The 15000-nt window shown below is 44.5% G+C and overlaps 1 protein-coding gene across 1 annotated transcript in view; it reads left to right on the top strand.

Moving 5' to 3' along the window:
* Positions 1 to 13308, top strand: part of LOC113819256 (uncharacterized) — a gene marked incomplete at its 5' end in the record, with an annotated part of 33872 nt that extends 20564 nt beyond the window's left edge. Inside the window, 3 exon segments of the mRNA XM_070142499.1 lie at positions 8771 to 9004; positions 10090 to 10234; positions 11970 to 13308. Of these exon segments, the coding sequence (XP_069998600.1) occupies positions 8771 to 9004; positions 10090 to 10234; positions 11970 to 12096 (506 nt within the window).
* Between the last annotated feature and the right edge of the window lie 1692 nt (positions 13309 to 15000).

Genomic DNA, 15000 nt, shown 5'->3' with positions numbered 1-15000 from the left:
CTCTTTCTTCTCCCTTCTTTCTTTTTTTCTTCTTTCTTCTTCCTCCTTTTTCTTCTTTCTTCCGTTTCTTTTTTTCTTCCTTCTTTTTTATTCTGTTTCCTTTTTTCTTCCTTCTTTCTTTTTTCTTCTTTCTTCTGTTTCCTCTTCTTCTTTCTTCTTCTTCTTCTCCCTCTCCTTCTCCTTCTCCTTCTCCATTTCCGTCTCCTCTTTCACCACCACTTACTACTACCACCACCACCACCTTTACCACCACCACCTACTACTACTACCACCACCATCACCACCGCCACCACCACCACCACCACCACTACTACTACCACCACCACCACCACCACCACCACCACCTACTACTACCATCATCACCACCACCACCATGCACCACTACTACTACCACCATCACCACCACCACCACTCAACATCAACATCACCACCAACATCAACATCACCACCACCACTACTACTACCACCACCACCACCACCACCACTACTACTACCACCACCACCACCACCACCACTACTACTACCACCACCACCACCACCACCATCACCAACACCAATACCACCAACACCAATACCACCAACACCAATACCACCAACACCAATACCACCAACACCAATACCACCAACACCAATACCACCAACACCAATACCACCAACACCAATACCACCAACACCAATACCACCACCACCACCACCACCACCACCACCACCACCACCACCACCACCACCACGGCATAGATAAACATAGGGAGGTGATTACTGCTGACAGCTGGACAGGTAAATGATGACAATGATTTGAGAATTGACAGGTGAGTGATACGTGTCACTGCAACGATAAGGCTCAGGTATGTTGCATCGAACAGAGTCATCGACATCTCTCGGGAACATTTTTATTACTGTTATTGTTGTTGTGTTCCATCCCAACCCTGGTTCGTGGTATTATGATGTACTGTCAGTGTTGGTATTGATATTGGTAACAAAAGAGAGACAGGGGGGAGAGAGAGGGAGAGGGAGGGAAAGAGAGGGAGGGAAAGAGAGGAAGAGGAAGAGGGGAGAGAGGGAGGGAGGGAAGGAATGAGAGAGAGAAAGAGAGAAAGCCAGAGAAAGAGAAAGAAAGACAGAGAGAGAAGGGGGGAAAAGAAAGAAAGAGAGAGAGCGAGAAAGAGAAAGAGAAAGGAAACGAGAGCGAGAGAAAGAGAGAAAGAGAAAGAGCGAGAGCGAGAACTAGAGAGAGAGAGAGAGAAAGAGAAAGAGAAAGAGAGGAGGAGCGAGAGCGAGAACTAGAGAGAGAGAGAGAAAGGGAAAGAGAAAGATAAAGAGAAAGAGAAAGAGAGGAAGAGCGAGAGCGAGAACTAGAGAGAGAGAGAAAGAGAAAGAGAAAGAGCGAGAGCGAGAGCGAGAACTAGAGAGAGAGAGAGAGAGCGAGAGCGAGAACTAGAGAGAGAGAGAGAGCGAGATCGAGAACGAGAAAGAGAGAGAGAGAGAGGGTGTAAGTCCATCACGATTGGCTTATCAAAACAGCTCCAAAGTTGGGCCGTTTCTTGTTTCTAACTTCAGAAGGAAGTTTTTACCCGGAGATTTTGAGGCGAGGAAGCAAAGCCAATGGAGACGGTGTGTGAATCGCTGAAGTGATGGCCGGGAGGGAGGGAGGGAGGGAGGGAGGAAGAAGGAAGGAGAGAGAGAGAGAGGAAGGGAGGAGGAGGGAGGGAGGAGGAGAGAGAGGAAGGAGGAGGGAGGGAGGAAGGGAGGAGGGAGGAGGAGGAGGGAGGAAGGGGAGGGAGGGAGGAAGGGGAGGAAGAGAGAGGGAGGGAGGAGGGGGAGGTGAGGAAGGAGGAAGTGGAGGGAGGGAGGGAGGGAGGGAGGGAGGGAGGAGAGAGGAGACTGAGGAAGGAGGGAGGGAGGGAAGAGAAGGAGGGTTTGAGGAAGGGAAGAAGGGAGGAGGGAGAATGAGGAGAGAGAAAGAGGGAAGGAGGGTGGGAGGAGAGAAAGGCGAAAGGGGGAAAGGAGGGAGAGACGGAGGGAAGAAGTATGGGAAGTAAGGCGGGGGAAGGAGAGGTAGGAATGAAAGAATTGCAGGGTCAGAGAGGGGGAAGGAAGAATGGGCTGGTGAAAATGATAGAGGAAGGGAATGGAATGTCTCTCCCTTCCTTCCTTGTTCCTTTCCTCCCTCCCTGCCTCCCTACCTCCACTTTATCTCTCTCTCCTTTCCTCCCTTTCCCAAATTCTTTTCCACTTTCTCTCTTTCTCCCCTTCCTTCCTCCTTCCCTCCCTTTCCCTAATTTCTCTCCCTCCCTTTCTTCCTCCTTCCCTCCCTTCCCTCCCTTTCCTACCTCTCCCTTCCCTCCCTCCCTCCACTTTCTCTCTCTCTCTCTCCCCTTCCCTTCCCCCCCTTCCCTTCCGTCCCCCTCCCCCCTTCCCCTTCCCTCCCTCCCTCTCCGCCCCTTCCCCCCTTCCCAAAATCCCCCTCCTCCATCCCTCCCCCTCCCCCCTCCCTGTCATCCGCATGCATCTCAGTCAACATCTTCATCAATAAAGACGATGCCAGAGGACAATGAGCGGTAATTAAACGATGACGCGGCACAAAGGACAACTTAATAACAACCCAGATATTAAAAATCGACGCCTCGCCTCTCTTGTCTCCTCTCTCTCTTTCACTGTCTCTGTCTCTCTGTTTCTGTCTGTCTGTCTGTCTCTGCCTCTCTCTCTGTGTTTTTCTCTCGCTCTCTTTCTCTCTCTCTGTCTGTCTGTCTCTCTCTGTCTCTGTCTCTCTCTGTTTCTCTCTCTCTCTCGCTCTCTTTCTCTCTCTCTCTCTCTCTCTCTCTCTCTCTCTCTCTCTCTCTCTCTCTCTCTCTCTCTCTCTGTCTCTCTCTCTCTCTCTCTCTCTCTCTCTCTCTCTTCTCTCTCTCTCTCTCTCTCTCTCTCTCTCTCTCTCTCTCTCTCTCTCTCTCTCTCTCTCTCTCTCTCTTCCCTCCTCCCTCCCTCCCTCCCCCTCTCCCACCCCTCCTCCTCCTCCTCCTCCTCCTCCTCCTCCTCCTCCTCCTCCTCCTCCTCCTCCTCCTCCTCTCCTTTACTTCCTGTTCTTGTTCCTCCTCCTCTTCTTCCTCTCCCTACCTCTTTTCCCTTCTCCCTCTCTGAAACCCCTCTTTTCCCTTTCCCATCACACCATCTGCCCTCTCCTCCTCTCCCCTTCCTTTCCTCTCCCCTCCCCTCATCTTCCCTCCTCTCCCTTTCCCTTTCTTTCCCCTCATCTCCCTTCTGCCCTGCCCACACCCTTCTCCTTCTCCCATCCCATCCCCTCCCCTCCCATCCTCTCCCTTCTCTCACTGTCCTCCCAACCTCCCCCCTCTCCCCTCCCATCCCTCCCAACCTCCCCTTCCCTCCTCTCCCATCCTCCCTCTCCCCTCCTCTCCCCACCCTCCCTCCCCCTCCTCTCCCCACCCTCCCTCCCCCTCCCTTCCTTCTCCCTGATCTCCGGAGATTTCGTCTTGATCTCCTGATGCGAAATCAATGTCATCGCCAGCTGACCGGCGAGGAGGAAGAATCCGTGAGGGAGGGAGGGGGGGGGGTTGAGGGGGAGGTGGAGGAAGGAAGAATCCGTGCGGGAGGGAGGTGGAGGGGGAGGTGGAGGAGGAGGTGGAGGGAATGTGATGGGGGATGAGGATATTTGTGGGGGAGGAAGGTGGAGGTGGAGTTGGAGGGGGAGATGGAAGGGGATTGGAAGAATCTGTGATGGGAGGTGAGGATGTGAGGGGAAGGAAGGTGGAGGGGCGGGAGTTGGAGGAGGTGGAGGGGGTGTATCTTGCTGAGGAGGGACATGAGGCAAGGTGGGGGACTTAAGAGGTGGTGGAAGGGGAGTTGGAGGGAGATGGAGGGGAAAGGAGAGGGAGTTGGAGGAAGAAGCCGTGAAAGAGGGAGGTGGAGGGAGTGTGATGGGCTAAGGGAATTCGAGGGGGAGGGTGGTGGAAGGGGAGTAGGGAAGGAGGGGAGGATAGGAAGAGAGGAGAGGGAAAGAGAGAAATAGAAATAGAAGCAGATAAAGGGAAGTATCAAATAAGTATAGATTCTTCCCAAACAAGCAAAGGTAGCCATAAAACTAAAGTAAGCCAATAAACAAACAAGCAGCATCACCAACGATAACAACAACAATGACGACGACGAAGACCACAACATCATAAGGAACAATAACAACAACAAAAATATAAACAACAACAACAGGGACGACGACAACAACAATGACTACAACAACAATGAGCACAACAACGACAATAACAAAGACTACAATAACAACAACGACAATAACAATGACTACAATAACAACGACAACAATGATCACAACAACAAAGACAACAGCAATAACTATAACAACAACAACACTGAAGATAACACCAACAACAATGACAACCACAACAACAGTGGCAACAACAACAAAGACGTCTACCACCACAACAACATAAACAACAACAACAACAACAACAAAACCAAGAGACGCTTAGAATTAGAAATAAAAATCTGTTGACCGGTATCACGTGTCCATCGCCAGCCATCTGAATCCAAAAATCAACGGATTCGAATGAATAATCTCTAGCCGGTCAACCATGGAGTTCTTGGAACTTGTCCGAAATGCTTGACAGATTCTAGAAAAAAATGGGAAAGATATAGAGGAGAGGGAGGGAGGGAGAAGGGGGGGGGAGAGGGGAAGGGAAGAAAAGGGAGGAACTAGGCAAGAGTGAGAGCGGAATAGGGAAGAGGAAAGATGAAGGATTAAGAGATAAGGAAAAAGGCAGAGAGAGAGAGAGAGAGTGAGTGAGTGAGTGAGTGGTGAGAGAGAGAGAGAGTGAGAGTGAGAGAGAGAGAGAGAGAGAGAGAGAGAGAGAGAGAGAGAGAGAGAGAGAGAGAGAGAAGAGAGAGAGAGAGAGGAGAAGAATGTCTCATCTTTCAAATCGGTCTTCTGTTGCGTTTCTCTCTCTCTCTCTCTCTCTCTCTCTCTCTCTCTCTCTCTCTCTCTCTCTCTCTCTCTCTCTCTCTCTCTCTCTCTCTTTCCTCTCCCATTCCCTCTCCCTCCCTCTCTCTATCTCCCTCTCCCTCTCTCTCCCTCTCCCTCCCTCTCCCTCTCCCTCTCCCTCTCCCTCTCCCTCTCCCTCCCTCTCTCCCACTCTCTTTCAAGAAGTTCTCAAAGGCAATCGAATTTAACGCTTGACAAGGAAAACAGACAGGTATTTACGGAAGAATTTTACCTGAAAGCTTGGTGACAAATGATACAAATCCCATTTTCTACCGCTTCCGTTTTTTTCTTTTTAGGGGAAACTAATTTATTTTGCGAAATATTCAGCGATAAATATCTAAGTTTTATCATTACAATTATTATTGTTGTCGGTGTTACATGAGATGTATGTACCATTTCGTTTTGTTTAAAGCATCATTTCGTTGTATAATTTTACAAATTAGTGTTGTTTGTGGTGTGAAAGCCAGTGTACATATCCAATATCTGTTCGTTAATTTTTATTCTATTTTTTTTTTCTCTCTATCAATCTATATATCTCGATCTCCCTGTCTCCCCCTCCCACCTTCCCCCCCCCCTCTCTCTATCTATTTCTACCTCTATCTCCCTGTCTCCCCGCCCCCCGCCATTTCTCTCTCTCTTTCTTACTTTTGATAGATTGTTAACATATAAAATAAAAAGAAAAAAAAAAACTCACGAATAAATACCAGGAACCGACACAAACAAGCAGACAAGCAAACAACCACTTAAACACGCAGGTAAACAAGCAAGTTTTCCCAAACCACAAACATCAACCAATTTCTGTTCTTTCTTGAAAACCCGTTCGCAACGAGAGACTATGCGCGGTTGTTGCAAGTTGCAGTGGGATTAAGTGTTGGCTTTTATGCAAGCGCTGAAAAGGGGGTTGGGGGAGGGTGGGGAAAGGGGGGGAGAGGGAAGGAAGAGGGAGAGGGAGGGAAGGAAAGAAGGAAGGAAATTGAGAGGAAGAGGGAGAGTGGGGGAGGGAGGGAAAGAGAGAGAGAGAGAGAGAGACAGAGGGAGAGGAGGACAGAGGACAGACAGACAGAGGACAGACAGACAGACAGGAAGGAGACAGAACAGACAGACAGACAGACAGAGGGAGAAAAGATTAAGAGTTGGGAAGTAAAGGGAGACTGAAGGGGTAAGGAAGAGAGAGAAGTGGTAGAATAAGAAAGAAGAGAGAAAGGATAGAGGGAGAGTGGGAGAAATGTCATCGGGGAGTAAGGGAGAGAAGGAGTGAGCGAGACTTAGAACAAGGGAAGAAGGGAGGAGGAAGGAAGGGGGAGAGAGTGGAGGGAGAGGAAAAACACAGAAAGGAAAAGAGGGAGAGTGAAAGAGGAAGAGCGAAGGAATGAAAGGAAGGAAGGAAGAAGGAAGCAGACGGAGAATGAAGGAGCTAGAAAGAAATGGAAGGAAAGAAAAGGACAAATGGAATGAGAAAGAGAGAGAAAACAACGGCGAAGGAATTTAGGGAAGGCAGATGAAGAAAATTATTTATAATCGTATTTTTTTCAAGTTGTAATCATATTTATTATTTTTCTTTCTTTTGTTATTATTGTTATCATTGATATTATTATTATCATTTTTATTATTATTATTATTATTATCATTATTATTGTTATTATTAATAGCATTATTATCATTATTATTGTTATTATTATCATTATTATTATTATTATTATTATTATTATTATTATTATTATTATTATTATATTTTCAAGATGTTTTGCTTTCTTCATTTATCTTGATTATTTTTCATTCAACTGATTGGTGTTTTTGCATCTCATAGATTTCATTTAATTACACGATCGCTTGACCAGTCATTAATCAATCTTCCTCTCTCTCTCTCTCTCTCTCTCTCTCTCTCTCTCTCTCTCTCTCTCTCTCTCTCTCTCTCTCTCTCTCTCTCTCTCTCTCTCTCTCTTTTCCCCCTCCCTCCCTCCTCTCCCTCCCTCCCTCCCTCCCTCCCCTCCCTCCCTCCCTCTCCCCCCCCACCTTCCCTCTCTCTCTCTCTCTCTCCCTCTCTCTCTCTCTCTCTCTCTCTCTCTCTCTCTCTCTCTCTCTCTTTCTCTCTCTCTCTTTTCTTTTCTTTTCTTTTTTTAGTTATTGCATCGCGTCTTCGAAGACATGTCAAGACGTGTCATGTATTAAAGATGGATTTGCTGATTAGATTAAGGAAGATTAAATTAAGATTAGTTTTGCTTCCCTCAAATTTTATCTTCTGTTTTCGTCTTTTTTATTTATTTTCTTCTCTTCTTTTCTTTTCCTTTCTTCTTCTTTCATTTTCCCTTATTGGGCTTTTGTGTTGTTTTTTGTTTTTTTCTTTTTCTTTTTTTTCAGTTCCTCTTACCCTTCTTTTCCCCTTATATCTCTGTTTCTTTATTCTTTTCTTCTACTTCCTCTTCTATTTCCTCCACTTGTATCTCTTCCCCCTCCTCCAGCAACCCCTTTCAGCCCTTCCCTCCCTCCACTTATAGCTCCCCCTTCCCCTTCCCTGCTCTTCCCCAACTTCGACATCTCCTTCCTCTTCTTGCTCCTCTTTCTTCTTTGTATTCTCCTCCCTCCTCCTCCTCCTCATCCACCTCTATCACCACCACCGCCCCCACCTTCACCATCTCCTCCACCACTACCTTCCTCACTCCTCCACTCCCTACCCCCCCTCCTCCCTCGATCTCCTTGTTCTTCTCCTCCTCCTCTCTCTTCCTCACTCTCCCTATCTCTCCCCTCCTCCTCTCCCTCTTCTAACCCCTACCCCTCATCCTTCTCCATCTCTTCCTCCCCTCCTCCCATCTCCTCCATCTCCCTCCTCACTTCCTACCCCTCCATCCTCCCTCCTCCTCCATTTCTTCCCGCCACTCCCTACCCCCTTCCTCCTCTCCTGCCCTACCCCTCCTACTCCTCCTCCTCTCACACCCTACCCACTCCCCCTCACCATCTCCATCACTCCTCCTTCTCCATTTCTTCCGCCACTCCCTACCCCCCCTGCTCCTCCTCCTACCCCCCTCCTCCCCTCCTCCTCCACCTCCTCCTCCTCCCTACCCCCCTCCTCCTCACCCTCCTCCTCCTCCTCCTCCTACCCCTCCTCCTCCTCCTACCCCCCCTCCTCCTCCTCCCTACCCCTCCCTTCACACTCCTTCCCCGACCCATTGAAAATTGGCCACTAATGCATCCCTTAATCCAATTCCTTACGCCACCTTCTATGGGCGAATCAACAGATATAAATCGAGTATACTATTTTTTTTTTTTTTTTTTTTTTTTTTTTTTTTTTTTTTTTTTTTTTTTTTAGGGAGGTGTGTGTGTGTGTGTGATACCTTTGATTGTTCGTACAGTTGCCGGTTTTGTTGTTGTTTGTTCGTTGTTTCGGGTCTTGTTCTTTGGTTTGTTCGTGGTTGAATTCGTTATTGTTGTTTTTGTTATTTTCGGTTATTATTATTATTAGTAGTAGTAGTAGTGCTACTAGTAGCATATTAATATTATCATTATTATTATTGCCAATGCATATTATTTATCATCGTCACCACCTCCACCATCACCACCACCTTTCTCACCCCTCACCACCACCCCCATCAACTCACCCTACCCCCTCCATCACCCCTCACCACCACCACCACCCCTTTCTCACCACCACCCCCTATCTCACCCCTCACCACCACCCCCATCAACTCACCCCCACCCCCACCACCACCCCCCATCTCACCCCTCACCACCCCCCATCTCACCCCCCACCCTCCCCTTCTCCCCCCCGCGCAGTCGAGAACATCGCCTTCCGGGGCCGCACCTGGGTGAACGACAAGCGGCACCAGTGGTCGGGCTGGGACTACGGGCCCTCCACGCTGGCCGTCGACGGGAACCTCGACGCCAGCCTCCGGTCCTGCTCCATCATCGACAACTACTACGTGGACGAGCCGGTGTGGATGGTGGATCTGGGCAAGAGGAAGGCCATCCGCGGGCTCGTCATCCTCACGTGGCAGGGGCGCGGTCAAGGTGAGTGAGCGGGGGTGGGTGGGGTAGGGGAGGGGGAGAGGGGTGGGGGTGGGGAGGGAGAGAGGGAGGGAGGGAGGGGGGAGGTTGGGGGAAGGGGAGAGGGAGGGAGAGGAGAGAGAGAGGGAAGGGAGAGGAGGGGAGGGTGGGGGAAGGGAGGGGGGGAGGGAGAGGGAAGAAGAGGGAGAGAGAGGGAGAGGGAGATTGGGTTGTGAGAGGGAGGGAGAGGGAGAGAGAGATAGAGATAGATAGATAGATAGATAGATAGAGAGAGAGAGAGAGAGAAAGAGAGAAATATGTGTGTTTATGCGTGCGTTTATGTTTGTGTGTTGTGAGGGGGTCGGGAGGGAGGGAAGGGAGGTGGGGGGAGAGGGAGGGAAGGGGAGGGAGAGGGAGATTGGGTTGTGAGAGGGAGGGAAGGGGAGAGGGGATAGGGAAGGGGAGGAAGGGGGAAGTAGAGGGAAGGGGAGGGAGAGGGAGAGGGAGATTGGGTTGTGAGAGGGAGGGAGAGGGAGAGAGAGAGAAAGGGAGAAAGAAATATGTGTGTTTATGCGTGCGTGTATATATGTGTGTAGTCCTATGTATGTGTAAGTGTATATCAGTATGCCCGTTCTCCTGTCAGTAGCTGTTAACCACTTTCTTAACCCCTCCACCCCACCCCCCCCCCCAAAAAAAAAAGAGAAAATAGACTAAAAACAATAATAAAATAAAATAAAATAGTCCCTAACCCCCTCCCTTCTCCGCCTCATCGCTCCCCCCCCCCCCCCCAAAAAAAAAAAGAGTAAAAGAAAATAGACTAAAAAAAATAATAGAATAAAATTTTTAAAAAGTCCCTAACGCCCCTCCCTTTTCCGCCTCACCCCCCGCCCCCCCCCCCCCCAAAAAAAAGAGGAAATTAAAATAGACTAAAAAAAAAAAAAAGGAAGAGAAAACAGACAAGAAAAAAAAGGGAAGAGAAAACAGACAAAAAAAAAGGGGGAAGAGAAAACAGACAAAAAAAAAAAAAGAAAAAGAAAAAGAAAGAAAGAAAGAAAGAAGAAAAAAATAAAAAAAACTAACTTCTTCTTCTTCTTCTCCGCCCCGTCCAGACCAGCAGACGCTCTACCGCGACTACGTGTTCGGCCTCGACCGCCTGACCGTGTACGTGGAGAACCAGGCCAGGATCGACTCGCCCAACTCGCAGGACCACAAGAAGTGCGCCTCCGTCACCAGACTCAACAACGCCCTCTTCAGGTGGGTGGTCGCCGCTCGTTATGCAGTTTGATTGGTCTTTTTTTCTTTTTTTTCGGTTTTTCTTTTTTTTTCGGTTTTATTCGGGTTTGAGGTGTTGTCACGCTTGCACTTTTTTCGTCATTTTTGGGCGTTTCTCTCTTTTTCTTTTTTTCGGTTTTATTCGGGTTTAAGGTGTCACGCTAGCAGTTTTTTCGTAATTTTTTGGGCAATTTTATTTAACGTAAATACAATTTTTTCTTTTCCTTTTTTTCGGTTTTATTCGGGTTTTAAGGTGTTGTCACGCTAGCAGTTTTTCCGTCATTTTTGGGCAATTTTATTTCACGTAAATACAATTTTTTCTTTTTTTTGGTTTTATTCGGGTTTAAGGTGTCACGCTAGCAGTTTTTTTTCGTTATTTTTTGGGCAATTTTATTTAACGTAAATACAATTATTTCTTTTTCTTTTTTTCGGTTTTATTCGGGTTTAAGGTGTTGTCTCACTAGCAGTTTTTTTCCGTCATTTTTTGGGCAATTTTATTTAACGTAAATAATTTTTTTTATTTTTCTTTTTTCGGTTTTATTCGTGTTTTAAGGTGTTGTCACGCTAGCAGTTTTTTCCGTCATTTTTGGGCAATTTTATTTAACGTAAATAATTTTTTTTATTTTTCTTTTTTTCGGTTTTATTCGGGTTTAAGGTGTCTCACTAGCAGTATTTTCGTCATTTTTGGGCAATTTTATTTAACGTAAATACATTTTTTTCCTTTTCTTTTTTTCGGTTTTATTCGGGTTTTAAGGTGTTGTCTCACTAGCAGTTTTTCCGTCATTTTTGGGCAAATTTATTTAACGTAAATAAAAAAAAATTCTTTTTCTTTCTTTCGGTTTTATTCGGGTTTTAAGGTGTCACGGTAGCACTTTTTTCGTCATTTTTGGGCAATTTTATTTACCGTAAATACAAGCATTCTCGAATATTGCTCTTGATTTGATTATGTTTGGCTGGAAAAAAAGTTGACGGAAAGGTTTTCAGACGGAAACGGTCGTTATCGTCTGACTGGAAAATCGACAATTAGCTCAGAAATTGACAAAATTTCAGAAAATTGGAAATAAAAATGGTGGAAAAAGTGCGTGTGTGACAGCACCTTAATTATTCGTTTATTGTGTTACTGGTATGTTATGATGACGTATATATATTTGTATACATACACTTACGCCCTGACGAACGCACGCACGAATGCATGTGTTCACGTGCGTACACACAAACACAAACACCCACGCTTATACTGATACTGATACTCATATTCACACTCATACTTATACTTATACTCACACTCACACTCACACTCACACTCACACTCACACTCACACACACACACACACACACACACACACACACACACACACACACACACACACACACACACACACACACACACACACACACACACACACACACACACACTCACTCACTCACACATACACATACACACACACATACACACACACATACACACACACATACACACACACACACACACACACACACACACACACACACACACACACACATACACACACACACATACACACACACACACACACACACACACACACACACACACACACACACACACACACACACACACACACACACACACACCCCTCCCCTCCACCCACTCCACCCCTCCACACACCCCACCACCCACACCCCCACGCCCATCCACCCACACCTAACCCCCTCTCTCTCTCTCCCCCCACCACAGAGAGCGCGTCCACATGGAGTGTCCGCAGCCGATGAAAGGTCGCTATATCTACATCAAGGCTGGGGGCGTGGCTAACCGCTGGCATAGAGTCTTCTCCCTCGTCTTGTGTGAGGTCATGGTCTACTGAGAGAGAGAAGGAGAGGGAGAGAGAGAAGAGAAAGAAGAGGAAGAAGAAGAAGGATGATGATGATGAGGCTACTTGAAGAGAGAGAAGAGGAAGGAAGAAGGATGATGATGATGAGGCTACTTGAAGAGAGAGAAGAGGAAGGAAGAAGGATGATGATGATGAGTCTGAAGAAAGAGAATAGGAAGATAAAAGAATGATGATGAGGCTACTTGAAGAGAGAGAATAGGAAAAAAGGATGACAATGATGAGAATACTTGAAGAGAAAGAATAGGGAAAAAAGGATGATAGTGAGGCTATGGAAGAGAGAGAATAGGAAGAAAAAGAATGATGATGATGAGGAGAATACTTGAAGAGAGAGAATAGGAAGAAAAAGAATTATGATAATTAGTCTGCTGAAGAAAGAGAATGATAAAAAAGGATGATAATGAGGCTAGGGAAGAGAGAGAACAGAAAGGTAAAGGATAATGATAATGAGATTACTGAAGAGAGAATAAGAAGAAATAGGATAATGAAGATGAGCCAACTTGAAGAGAAAGAATAATAAGAAAGAGAATGATGATAATAAACCTACTGAAAGATAAGAGAAAGTTAAGTATGAGATAAAGGTGTGTTACGAAAAGGGAATAGAAAGAGAAATGATAGTAATTCTACTGAAAGATAAGAGAGAGAGAAAAAATAGTGTGACGAAGAGTGTTAAGAGTGATAAGTCTCTACTGAGAGAAGTTGAAAAGAAGTCTCCTGAAAAGAGAAAAAAATAGAGAAAGAGAAAAAGATCTATTAAGAGAAAGAGAGAAAAGTCTGTTGAGAGAAAGAGTAAAAAAAATTATTGAGAGAGAGAGAAAAAAAACTCTATTGAGGGAAAGAGAAAACATTAAAAGGAGAAAGGGTAAGGAATCTACTGAAAGATAAAAAAAAGTTAAATATGAGAGTTCAATTAAATATGAGAAAGTCTACAGAGAGAAATGAAAAAAAAGATTACTCTAACAAGCGAAGAGAAAGTGTTGAAGAGAGAAAAATAAAGAAAAATTTAAAGAGTTTACTGAAAAAAGAGAGAAGTTTACAGAGAGGAAAGTAGATTAATCTACTGAGAGAAAGAGATTAGTTAAGCGAGTACGTGAGAGAAGTTAGGGAAAGAAAAAAAGAGAAGTTTAGTGAAAGAAAAAGAAAAAAGAGAGACAGAAAAAGAACACACACACACACAAAAAAAAGAAATAGAGCAATAAAGATAAAAAGGAGAGATAGCGAATAAGAAGAAAGGGAGAGAAAGAAAAAGAAAAAAAGGAAAGAAAGAAAAGGAAATATAAGGAGAGAAAAAAAGTAAAAGGAGAGAAAGAAGGAAAAAAGGAGAATGAAGAAAAGGGAAAGAAAAAAAAGGAGAAAGAAAAGATAAAATAGAGAAAGAAAAAGAATAAAGTGAGAGACTAAAGAGTGAGTAGAGAGAAGTGAGGGTGAGGGGAGGGAGGCCATGGGGTGCTAATGGGGGGGGGGGGAGATTAGTGGAAGTGGATAGATAAATGGACGAGCTATGACTACGGTGTCTCTCTCTCTCTCTCTCTCTCTCTCTCTCTCTCTCTCTCTCTCTCTCTCTCTCTCTCTCTCTCTCTCTCTCTCTCTCTCTCTCTCTCTCTCTCTCTCTCCTACTTCCATTTTCTCCTTTTTGAATCTCTTTCCTCGCAGTTTTAAAACGTATAAAAAAAAGACATTTTGAACGATGAAAAATGTAAAAAAAAAATCTGGGGATTATTTTTTTTTTTTTAATCTAGGAACGTTATTAACGTCATTTAATTATATCGATTAAAGATAGATACTTTTTTTCTTTCTTTCTTTTCATTTTTTCTTTCGTCCAAGAGAGATGGGAATAGGATGTTGATAGAAGGAAAGACCAATGTGAACTTTGAAAAAAAAATAAGCGATAGTTAAAGGAAAGAGTCATCGAGGTAACTGTCTTAGTGAGCGAAAAGTAAATGAAAAAGACATTTTTGTAAACGAAAACAAAGAACATTAAAAAGAAAAAGAAAAATGATAATAAATGAATGGAGAATAAGTCCGGGAAAATAAGGAACCAAGATATTTTTTATTTCTTTATTTCGGATACAACGATTCCCAGTGTTCTGTCAGTGAATGGACGAATAAGTGAATAAAATAGCAGGTTCTTTGAGGTGTGTTCAAGAATGTTCACTTGGGGTTCTGGCGAGAGAAGATATACCATGTCTTCCCTTCATTCTTTCCTCGAAATTTCAAGGGGAAAAGAAAATGAAAATTACATATTAACGATATGAATTATGATATTAAAGATTGTTGTTCAATTTCATATGTGAACGTTGCATGTCCCTTCACTCACACACGAGTTAACATGATCATTTTCTTCTCTATGTTAAGCCTGTGATAATTCCTGTGACTTTGGCTTCAGCAGCAGGCAAATGTGTTTAAAAAAAAAACTCAAAAAAGGAAGAAAAATCCACTTTACGTAAAAAAGTAGATGACCTTAGGAACCTTTTAAGAAAAAAAAAACAAAACAAAATGAATAAATAGAGTTAAAAAAAAGACGTAAATGATCTATGGTAATAGGAAACTTAAAATAAAAAAAGAGAGAATTAGTGTTAGAAATTTTTAGATTTTTAGGCCTCCCCCAAAATCGTAGTTGGGAAATATTCCACAAAAGAAGAAATTAGTACCTACCCCCCCAAAAAAAAAAAAAAATAAATAAATAAATACGATAGTTATAACGACTGTGAATGTGGAATAAAAGTGCTTTTCCCTTTTATTCAGAAATTGGATTGAACAGCTCTCGTTAAGCCAGTTAATCTTCACTGTTGAAATGTTGTTGTAAATATAAACTAGATTGTAAATTTTAGAGTTTTTTCTTTCTTTCTTTTTTGACATGTGCTTCCTCTATAATTTATT

The sequence above is a fragment of the Penaeus vannamei genome, chromosome 29, assembly GCF_042767895.1.
Source record: "Penaeus vannamei isolate JL-2024 chromosome 29, ASM4276789v1, whole genome shotgun sequence".
NCBI lineage: Eukaryota > Metazoa > Arthropoda > Malacostraca > Decapoda > Penaeidae > Penaeus > Penaeus vannamei.
This window is presented reverse-complemented; position numbering and strand designations above follow the sequence as displayed.